Raw genomic sequence first — 12,165 nt, 5'->3', positions numbered from 1 at the left:
TAACACACCATAATTAAAACAGTAATTTCAACAGACATAAAAGGGTGTTTGATAAAATTCTATATCCACTCTTGATATAAACTATTAAGATGCCAAGAATGGACAGTCAACAGATATTTGAGCCTATGAGGTACTAGGAATACAGCAGTTAACAAAACAAAACAACACAAAACAAAACAAAATCTCTGCTCTCATGAAACTTACATTCTAGTGGATCTATCTCAGTACAATCAACATCACACTTGATAATAAAACATAACAAGAATTATAGTGAGGACAAGATGTTTGCTATTAAAATTATTATCTGAAGTTCTAGCCAATTCAATAATCAAATAAAAAAAAAAATAAGATCCATATATTGAAAAACAACACTGATTTGCAGATGATGCAACGATCTAGAAAATCCAAAAGAATAAACTATAAAATATGTAATAAGAAGGTTCACATTAAGGTATCTGATTACAAACCAAATATATAAAAAACAAGTTTTCCCAAAGAGCCATTAAGTTAAAAAAAAAAAAAAAAGAGGGCACTATACCCGAGAGATATGGTCACTATCTTTTCTATGATTTTATAACTTTGATCATAAATCTTCCCCTTTTCCACATATTTAAAGACTTAAAAAGTTGGAAGTTTTTTAAAAATTTACTGACAGAAAAGATTCCTGCTGTGGAAAAATACATGTCTTTGAATCATTATGAAACCAGGGAAAAAGAAATAAGCTCAGAATAAATCCTATTATACCTCTATGTTCCAGTTATGCTGTTCCAAGGTATGGCGACATTGATCCATAGATTCTATGCCAGTCAGATCCTGAAAAGGATAAAAACGAAAAGTTACTTAGGGGAAAACCAATAGTACATATGTAGATATTTTTACCCCTAATAGGATACTTAAGAATATTTCTGGGGAAATACACTAAAAAGTGTTGAAGGAAGATGTTCGAGTATGGTAAAACTTCACTAATCAGAATTTATCTAGTCGTTTATAGCAGCTATCACTCCCACAGAACAAAAATGAAAATGTCTTTTAAAACTTCAAGGCTTTCAATTAAAAGAAGGCTACTGATTAAAATCAATTCTCTTCTCAAAGTCAAGTATAAAAAATTAAAGATTTCTTCAACCCCTGAGTCCAGCAAAATATTTTTCAATGCTAAACAACTATTCTCTTTATAATACATAATGATATAAGGTAGATTTCTTGCAAAATATAAAGCCTTTCATTAACTTACGACCTTTCTACCTATTGGCATATAACCTAGCTTATAATATGAACTGTGTATACTTTTTATTAAAGAGTCTGTAATTCAGATGTTTCCCTACCATAAGTATTTCCCCTACTCCCTTCTCCTTGGACTGTTCTGAGGTTTCTTGTCTCTGAACCATCCACCTTCTCTGGCTGCTCTTCGTCCCTCTAAACCTAGGAAGTTCCCTAAGGGTGTGTCCTTGGTTTTTGTCTCTTTTCACCTCTCTCACTGGCAATCTCATTTAATCCTCAGCCTTGGACCACCCTTTCTACTCAGATGACTCCTGATTTAATTTCTGGACCTGCAATCTCTTCCGCAGTTCAGGAGCACATTTCCAATAGCCTACTGAATATTTCCACCTAGATGTGACACCAGTTCTTCAAATGTATCATTAAAACTACATGTGTATTAACACACCACCACCCTCCCAAATATACAGGCTAAGATGACATCTGGAACTCATCTGTGCGTACTCGATCCCTTGAACTCCACACTTCATCAGTTATCAAGTTCTAACCGTTTTCTGTATTACATCTGTAACCACATTTCCATTCCCACGGCCAGCATCTTTAATCAAGCTTTTATAACATCTCAAGTGAATTGTCAAAATACTTAATTTCTCTCCCTCCTTCAAACTTCGCGCGCGCGCGTGTGTGTGTTACTCCTCTGCTCAAAACTCCTCAGTTGAATGAAGAATAAATTCCAAAATCCTTAGCCTGGCATTCAAGTGTTCCTATAATGTGGACCCAACCTAGTTTTCTAGATTATTTTTCCTTACTCAAACTATTTCCCTTACTCAACAATACTTAACAAATCTAACAGTTTGTGTGTACATCTGACTAGAATTTCCACAGAGCTAAATCCCTGTCCTCCTTCAAGATCTAATAAAAAAGCCAAAATATCTAACCATCCTTTCATGCAACAAATGTCCATTGTTATTGTCTATTCATTACTACATCCAAAGGATTTAGAGATGAATACAATAATAGTCTCTATCCTCAAGAAATTCCTCTTAACAACCAGCAAGCAACAGGAGAAAGAGACTGATCTCAACCTGACAAGAATACGGTAATATGCATGGATGAGTCAGGTGCTTCAGGTTTTTGCCTTGATTCTGTGATCAAGGACTAGACATGTGTAACCTCCACATTTTAGCTTCTTTTACGTGCAACGTGAGGGATTTAATTTGGACTAGATATCCTTTCCAGAACTTTAAAAAAAACAAACAAAAAACGAGTTTGAATTCTTTAGGTATGCAGTAGTTTATTTTTTTTTTCTGGCTTTATTGAAATATAACAGACAATTAGTTGCTCGTATTTACATTGTACAATTCATTGAGTTTTTTTCAATTATAGTTGGCATACAGTAATATATTCATTTCAGTTGTATAGCATAGTGATTAGAGATCTATATAACTCACAAAGTGATCACCCCACTAAATCTAGTACTGCTCTTCCCTCTTACATATTTATTACAACATTATTAACCATCTTCCTCATGACACACTCTACATGTCCATGTCTATTCTGTAACTATTCATTTGTACCTCTTAATCCTTTTGCCCTTTTTTTGCCATCCCTCCAACCCTCCTCCCATCTAGTAGCCCTCAAAATTTTCTCTGAGTTTCTTTCTGCTTTTGTTGTTGTTATTTTGTTCTTTAGATTCCACATGTATGTGAAATCATGCAATATTTGTCTTCCTCTACCCAATACATTTCATTTGGCACAATACTGCAGTGGTTTATTTTTCAAAATTACACTGGTGGTACATAGACCGTGCTGATAACATTTTTTTATGTTTAAAATGCTGTAAAAAAATTCATACTAAAACTGAAAAGCTCTCTTAAGAACTCTAGAGCTTTATTAAGAGAACTCTAGAGCTTTATTAAGAGAACCCCTGTTTTTAAAATATATATTTTTAATTTTTCAATTACAGTTGGTCTACAATATTCTATCCTGCCATCTTGATCGGAATTATAGAGAATCACTAGCTTTATAGCACTGACAGTCTGGATTTTAGTTCTTAACCATTCCAGGCCTCTTACTAGTTTGGCAATTGCCTTCTGGGTTATAACAGGGCTTCCTCTTTAAACTCCAATTTCCTTACAGCCCACTGCAGAGGACTGGGTTGTCTTTGCACATTCTTTCAGAAGTGGACTCTACTCTTACCTTCTCAGAGTGTGAATGACCACTGTCTTTAAATACTAAAGTTGTTTTCTCTCTCTGTTATGTACCTATTATGATTCCACCTTCAATTACAATTATTACACTCATTCTACTGCCTTACTGGAGGACACGGGCTTCTCGAGATCAATGTCTGTGATTCATCTTATATAATGCTCCCCAGTACTTAGCACATAGTAAAGGCTTAAAAAGTTGCAGAAAAAGTTAGACCAAGTTAAAAGAACCTTTTTGTATAAGCTTCAATTGTTCTAGCTATACACTGAAATCCTCCAGCCATTTTCACCAAATCTTACTGTACATAAATATCCGAGGTTTTCTAACTCCCAATGTTCTGACTAATGTGAGCTGGCTGTTAAAAATACAAATTTGTAGAATCTTCCTAGAGACTAATAGGTCAGGAATGGATCCAGGCAATCAGTGCTTTTTTTAAAGCTTCTCAGCTGATTCTGATGTACAACCTGGCTGGAAAATTCACGGTATTGTACAATTCTATGTAGCACAAGAGATTATGAGTCACTTTTTAAAAAAAGGTTATAAACACTGTAGGAGCGAACAATCAGCATAATTGCACATCTTCAATATACTGAAACACTTAAACTAATTTGCAAGCAAAACCCTTCTGTAAGTAGTCAATCAGGGTAAGCTGGAAGCCCAACTGAACAAGCCTGCTTTCAATCACTACTGTTGAGTGTTAAAAACATGCTCTAGGAATAAGCAATGCTGGATACACCTAAGAATCAAGCAACAAATATTTACTGACCTATATAATTTTATTAACGAATGTCACCCCAATAAATTTAATAAAAATAAAAAAATTTAAAAACCCACAATACAAACAAAAAGCCCCCAAGAACCCACAAATATTCACCGACCCAGATATTCACTTTTTCCATTAAGTTTGCTCTCATTAAGTTTGCATCCTATTGGAGGGAGACTGACCAAAACAAACCACACACAGAGCAAATAAATGAACAAAATTTTAGTCTAGGAGATTCCTTTGGACTGGGGCTCAAGGAAGGTGATAATATTTCAGCAGAGATCTATCTTATGAAAGGTAAAAGTCCAGCCACGGAAAAATATACTGAAAGTGTATTCCAGACAGGACAATAAATGCAAAAACTGAGACAAATAGATATATGACATCACGCCTTTGTTAAAATCCACAGAACTTTACAGCAGAGTAAACCTTAAAGTATATAAATTTAAAAAATCATTTAGAAAGTCAGAGGATCCCAGGATGGAACACAGACAGACTGTGGCAAAGAATCTAACTGCATCACAAATACATGAAACAATCTCACTGAAGGTGATGGAGGAAAGGTGCTGACTTAAGTAACTTTGGAAATGAGTGGTTTCTGTACAACTAAAGGCAAAAGGAACTGCACATAAGCATTATTCTCTAGTTGTTAAAGTTGTTTCCCATGTGTTAATGCAGAAGCCACTGCATATATATATATATACTGGAATTGAACCATTAAGTAAACAGCCAGTTTTCTTACTGTTGAAGTGAGAAATTACAGGTAACCAAGGGGAGAAGGCTAGAACAATCCACATGGTAATGGATTAGAGCTGGAGACATCTGAATCAACGAACACAAGTTTAGCTTAATATAGATGGTACACACAGAACAAGTTAGCTCCGTAGACACATGTATGGCCTTGCTGTCAGCTGAGCGGGTCTACAAGCAACAACCCCACCCCACCCCCCGTCCCATAGCAAGCACACATAATGCCCAGATCTTGGTGTCTAATACCAGTCTTCAACAAAAGGAACTAGGTTCCTTGGAGAAATAGCCAATTCCAGGATTGGGGCAGGAAATATACAAAGTGAGCCTGGAGAATCTTGTAGTGCCAATAAGTAAGGAAGTGCTCAAAAAAAACCCCATGATATTAGGAGGTATAGCAAAGGCATACAGAAGTCAATTGAAAGAGCTCCCTGGGGCCAAAACTGGTTTAGGTTGAAGAACAAAATAAAGTAGTAATGGATTATAATACAAAATACAAAATAAACGCTGAGTCCACACTGATATAAGTACATGACTGAATAAATAAATAAATGGGGGAGAACAGACAAACATCCTATGCAGAAGAATTCCAAATTATTATGTAGATACTTTGCCTTCAAGAAGGTGAAACATAACTCTACACTCCTGAAGTGTGGGCTGTGCCGTTACTTTCTTCCAAAGAGTATGGAAAAGGAGGAAAAAAGATTAACTTTTTAGTGGAGAAACCTGACAAACATTACCTCAGCCAGGTGATCAAAGACAACATCAACAATGATAACTCATGTTGAGGGTCTGTACCCTTGATAAGATGTAAAGGCACTTAACCTCCATGATCTTCCTCCCAAAATCCCATAACCCCAGATTAGTCATGAGAAAAACATTAGAGAAATCCCAACTGAGGGGCATTCTACAAAGACCAGTATGCCTGAAAACTGCCAAGGTTATCAAAAACAAGAAGTCTGAGAAACTGTCACAGCCAAGAAGAGCCTAAGAAGACCTGACTATTAAATGTGGTGTCCTAGATGAGATCCTGGAATGGAAAAAGGATAGTTGCTAAAACTAAGGAAATCTTAATAAAGTATGAACTTTAATGATAAGTATCAGGATTGGTTCATTAATTGTGACAAATGTACCAAATTAATAACATCACATGTTACTAAGGAATACTGAATGCAGGGTATATGGGAAGTCTGTGTACCATTTTTACAGCTTTTCTGTAAATATAAATGTATTCTAAAATAAAAAGTTTATTTAAAAAGTGAAAAAAAACTTGAGGGAGTACTTCTGAGACGGAACAAGCTTAGCAAGTTAGCAGATAAGGTCTGGGTAATAGGTGGGACAGGACATTCCTCTAGAGCAGTGTTTCTCAACCTCCTTGCATATCAGACACAACAGAGGGGAATCACAGATGTCACCCCACCGCCACCCCATGCCATTTAATCAGATTCTCCAGATGTGTAGCACAGGTACATTTTCTGAGGGAGGGGAAGCTTCCAGGTTATTCTAACTTACAGCCAGGGCTGAGAATCACCAACCCAGAGCTTAAAGACGGTTTTAAACAGTCAATCCAGTTGCTGTGTGAAGAATTGTAGAGGGCATGAAAGAAAGACACTAGCAAGGAGACTATAGAAATGCAAGGGAAAGAGATTGGTGGTTTAGAACAGGATGGTAGCAGTGAAGAGGTAAAGAGGAGGGTAGAAAGAAGATACCGTAGAGTCAAAAGGATCAGATGATAAATTAAATAGGTGGTGGTGGTGGTGTGGCTCCACAGTGTAGTGGTTAGCACATCTGCTTTACACGCAGAAGGTCCTGGGTTCGCACCTCAGGTAGAGCCATGGACCATACCCTGGGTGTGCCAGACCCTGGGTGCACCCTGGGTGCACCCCGGGTGCATGCTGCAAGCACATGGGAGCAGATGCCTCGCCTGCGACATCTGTAGGTCGGGGTGGAAGTGGTGCGGGGAGAATCAAAGAGGAAGAAAAAAATATATATGTGGTGGTAGAAGAGAAATATTAAAATAAACTCAAGCTTAAATAAATGGGATGATAGTGTCATTTACTAAAAATGAGAAAAACTGTTGGAATAATTTTGTTTATCTTTGTGAGAAAAATTTATTTCTGGTAAAGGAAAGTATTTTAAAAGATCAGGGGTTAAAAATTAGAAACAGACTGCCAAAGATAGATGCACTATTTATTATATCATGATGCTACATGCACTGTATGGGAACCAGTTGCCTGACCTCAACGCTAGCCAGCAGGATGGCTAGTGAGCCAGCCAAAGGGTCAAAGGAAAAACATGCTGAACTCCTCTGGCACTCACTGTCTCAGAAGAGATGCACTCATAACCCAGATAGAGTTGCCTACCTATGTTTTCTTTTGTATTTTTTAAAACCTAGTATAAGTTAGGTTAAGAAAGTTTAAATATTAGAGAAAGATTAAGGAAGGGGGAGGTTTCCCTGTGGTCCCAAATGCTATTATACAATTGGTTTACATTTTATTATATTTCTTTCTAGCTCCCGACACTCCAAAAAAAAAGGATTTAGGGCTTAGGGTTTTGATTCAACTGCTTTTCAAACTTTTTTTTTTTTTAATTATAGGAGGAACTGATTTATAGGCTTTGCTTCTCCTTTCTAGACTGCAAGCATCTTCAGAAGAATCCATTCACCTTTGCTTTTTGATCTTCGTAGGACTCTTCTGGTATTTTCTCTCCCAGCTTGGGGACCCATCTCTCCGCCCCATCCTTCCCACTAACCAGAGCCACTTCTCATACCACTGCATATTGTGTAGGTTTAGGAAGCTTTATTTTCTCTTCTCTGTGAGACTCTTCTCTCTTAGATATATACGATTTTGAGTACTTATTATACCAAGTACTCCCCATGCATTAGGCTTTACAACCATTTTAATTACAAAATATTCCAATTGGCTAAAACAATTTATATATAAATGTTATACTGCTTCTGATCTTCCACTATTAAAATAGCACTTTGATGAATATTTCTGTTTATAAAGTTTCTCTGTATTTAGAATTTTTTTTCTCCTTAGGATCCAGTTAAAATTACCGGCCAAGGAATGCCAAGGAATACACATACTTTTGAAGTTCTTGATACATAATGACAAAATGTACTTCGAAAGACTATTCCAATTTACACTGGATAGAGTTGGTTTTAATGTGAGTCAAAAGATAAATATGTTTCAATATTCATCCCCCTTTCAATGCCAATATGAGTTGTGCAATGCCAGCTTTGTTTAGAAAGAATATTGCAGTTTTGGCTGAAAACATCGCATTAGCTTTGCTACCAATTCTTTCCTCGGCAATAACATAATGTTCGGCAGTTAGCATTTATGAAAAGAGAGGTGAAGTCAAGGAAAGTCAAGGAAATGTGAGATTCAATAACTTTAGTCACTGGTTTCAAGCTCCTCCTACATTAATTTCTTTAGGACAACAGGTTGTAATTTACAGAACTTTTGTTTCAGGAGAGAATCCATTTATCTGAATAACCCCAAGACCCAGTGCAGTGCCTTAGCATACAGTAGAAAATATTAGAATTTATAAATGAATGAAACCTACCTCATGCCAATAATCAAGGTGTTTATCTCTCTAGTTTTTAAACACTGTTCTCATTATCACTCATTTATTCCTTCTTTGTGTCAGGATCTTCAGTACATTTTCCTCAACAATCTTATGAGACAGAAATGCCATCATGCTCATTATTGGTTGAAAATATTCCAATTCTTTAAAAAGAATTTTGTGGAAGCACCCCACACCAATTCAGGTGCACACAGTAAGTGCTCAATAAAGGTTAGCTAACTCTGCAATCTCTAACTGGCCTGCTCTTCGGAACTCTGGTTTACATTTATATCTATTAACATTTGAGGTTATTTGAGCTGTCACTGGACAAAATACCTGCAATGGATATAAAGGTTAACTTTGGTACCTGGATATACAGGTTGACTCTGGCACCTCCTCCTCCCTCTAATCTCTCAAGGCCAGTGTATAATTTCAACTGCTACCACAAATTTCCTACTGGGCAGGTCCATCCAGGTCTGTCTTACTGAGAAACATCCCTTGCTCCAAGATAATCTTTCCCCTCAGAGCTAACTCTCCTTCCACGAATTGCTCTCCCAAGGATTTAGGATAATACTGGATTTCATTATACAAAGGTGTAACGGATAGCATTAATAGGAAAAGGGCAGTATTAACCTTTAGGGCAAATACCCTGAACCACAATCAATCTCTAACTAGTAAAATGCATAAGGGAGATTGGAAGAAGTGGGTGAATTATTCTACACCCTTCTCCCACTCCAGCCTTAGTCTAACTTCTCTCTCAAGTCAGAAGACAGGAGGATATCAACATCACTTGGCAACCCGCTTCTGAAATATTTTGATCCCTAATGTATCTCTTGCTTAAGTATGATTCAAGGAAGATATCACAAACAATAGATGCAGTGTTTTAACCAGATGTCTCATTTGACTATTTGGACAGGGACTGGATATCTCATCATTCTACCCAAGTCTAATCACTAGCTTTCCTAAGAAGTGTTTCTCTTTCAACACCTCATATGTTTACACTAACACTGTAGAAGGCCAGTGTGAAATCTCAGTTGAAATCTAAGTACTCCCTAAATTCCAGTTGGCTTGTTGGCTCTAGTTTGTTGAGGATGCACATTTTAACTTGTTTTCAGTTATTACTTGACGCCAGGGAACTTTGTTCTCTCCTTCCCACCACACATAGTTTTTCTTCATGCAATAAGTAGCATGCTCTCTCTGGTAATGGCAGGAGAAATGGATTTTGAAGTCCCTTTAAGAGGTGAAGTGATCGCACCTAGGCTCTGATCTATAACTAAAACATTTACACTCAGACATTCACACTCAGATCTTTATTATTCACATTTAATTACTGATTTTCCAAATTACATGCCAGCAGCTTCCATTTCCAAGCACTCATTACTATGTGATGGCACTGTAAGTAATAAAGCTCTCATTTTCACCACTGAGAAAGCCATGGATTCAAGAGGTTATGTACCTTGTCTAAGAATATCCTTGTCTAGAACAACAAGTGGTCTATGGCCATGCCACCCTGAAAGCGCCCCATCTCGTCTGATCTTGGAAGCTAAGCAGGTCGGGCATTGTTAGTATTTGGATGGGAGATCACCTAGGAATACCAGGTGTTGTAGGCATTAAATAAAAATATATAATAATAATAATAATAACAACAGAATAACAAGTGGTGGAGCTGAGACTGAAACCTAGAACTACCTCCAAAGTCCAGGTTGTTTCTTCCTATGCCACACTGCTGTTTTATTATTTAATTAATTCACGTTAGAAAACAAGGAAGTTTTCAATAAATTCTCAATTTAGAAAATTTCAATTTTTTGTTTGAAAATAAAATATCTAGAATTTTTCTAATTTTCTCATTAAAGAGTAAAGACAAGTTGAGGACAATAACTCAACCGCTCATTCTGCACAAAAGAAAACTGAGGCTTAGTGGAGTGAACAAGCTTTCTCAAGTCTCAGAGCAACAAGGGTGGCAGAACTGTCCTGTCTTTGTACCCCTGGTCTCCTTTCTTCGTTGTACCTTCTCAGAGCTAAATATCAGCTCATAAATGTACATAAAATGGTTCTCCTTTATGCCCAGGGTCAACAATTTATTGGTATAGTTCTGCTCTACAGACAAAGGATTTTGTGTCAAATAAGACCGGAAAACGCTGCATTCCAAATCTCCTTTTTGGAAATCTCCAGTACATCTTTTAAAGGTTTTGAAATCTTGCCTTTACTTTAAAAGAAAATTTAACTTCACAACTGTACACAGGAGAAGAAGGCCTTTTTAAAAAGAATACTCTTACTAGCCAATGAAGAGTTTTCCTATAGAATTAGTTTCGGAACCACAAGTTTAGACCATCACTGGAGGTCAAACTAAATGCTCCATATGAATCAAAAGATAACCATACCCACACAGCATATTCTTAAATAGCTGATTAAGTGATTGGATGCTATGACAGTACAAAGCATAGATGTTGTGCATCTATTTGAATATACATTAAAACAACACATGGATGAACATTTCCAAAAGAAATTCACACTATTCTTATCCAAGCAATTAAAGAGTAGGTAGAACAAGTGGTTGAGCTTTGTTAGAAAATGAGAGGATACCAGAATCTTCAATAATCCTTCATTCTAATTCTACCACTGAGTAGTCTGGTAACCTTAGGCATCTTTCTGTTCAGTTTCTTTATTGATAAAATGTAAATAAAAATAGTGATTAACCTATTGGGTTGTAAAGATTAAGTATATAATACTTAAGTTAGCTATCATTATCACGAAACATGAAGGAAATATTAAAAATGAGAATGTCATAAAACTTGTGATGTTTCAAGTGGACAGGAAACATATTTGTACATCGACTGAGATAATCATGTGGATTTTTCTCTCTTCGTTTTGTTAATGTGGTATTTACACTGATAGATTTTCATATGCTGAAACATCCTTGCATTGCAAGAATAAATACCACTTGGTCATGATGTGTAATCCTTTTAATATACTGCTGAATTCAGTTTGCTAGTATTTTGTTGAGGAATTTTGCATCGATGTTCATAAGGGATACTGGTCTGCAGTTTTCTTGTACTGTCATTATTTGGCTTTGGTATCAGAGTAATGCCAGCCTCCCAGAATGAGTTAGAGAAGGGTTCTCTTCAATTACTAGAAAAGTTTGAGAAGGATTGGAATTCATTCAAATGACTGGTAGAATTCACTAGTGAAGCCATCAGGTCTAAGGCTTGTTTTTTGTTGGGGATTTTTGGTTATGGATTCAATCACCTTACTAGTTATAGGTCTATTCAGATTTTGTTGCTTCATGATTTACTCTTAGTAGGTTTTGTGTTCTTAGGAATTTTTCCATCTCATGTAGGTTATCTGATTTGTTGACATGTAACTGTTCCCGATACTCTCTTTCAACCCTTTTTATTTCTGTAGAATCAGTAATAATGTCTCCATTTTCATTTCCGATTTTAATGACCTGCACCCTCTTTTTTTCTTTACCTAGCTAAAGCTTTGTCAATTTTGTTGGTTTTGAAGATAAACTTTTGGTTTCACTAATTTTTCTCTATTGCTTTTCTATTCTTTGTTTATCTAGGCTCTAATCTTTACTATTTCCTTCCTTTTGCAATCTCTGGATTAGTTTATTCTTTTTCTAGTTTCTTAAATTATGAAGTTAGATTACTTATTTAGGATCTTTC

At 36.3% G+C, this 12,165-nt stretch overlaps 1 protein-coding gene and 1 pseudogene across 1 annotated transcript in view; one reads left to right on the top strand and one right to left on the bottom strand.

The window, feature by feature from the left end:
* FAF2 (Fas associated factor family member 2) overlaps positions 1–12,165 on the bottom strand; it is a 57,754-nt gene that overhangs the window by 24,603 nt on the left and 20,986 nt on the right. Inside the window, exon 2 of the mRNA XM_039880014.1 lies at positions 745–813. Coding sequence (XP_039735948.1) covers positions 745–813 — 69 coding nt within the window. The remainder of the gene's footprint in view (positions 1–744; positions 814–12,165) is intronic.
* On the top strand, positions 9,993–10,110 carry LOC120616750 (uncharacterized; annotated as a pseudogene).

This window comes from Pteropus medius, unplaced genomic scaffold (genome assembly GCF_902729225.1).
Source record: "Pteropus medius unplaced genomic scaffold, Ma_sr-lr_union100, whole genome shotgun sequence".
In the NCBI taxonomy this organism is placed as follows: Eukaryota; Metazoa; Chordata; class Mammalia; order Chiroptera; family Pteropodidae; genus Pteropus; species Pteropus medius.
This window is presented reverse-complemented; position numbering and strand designations above follow the sequence as displayed.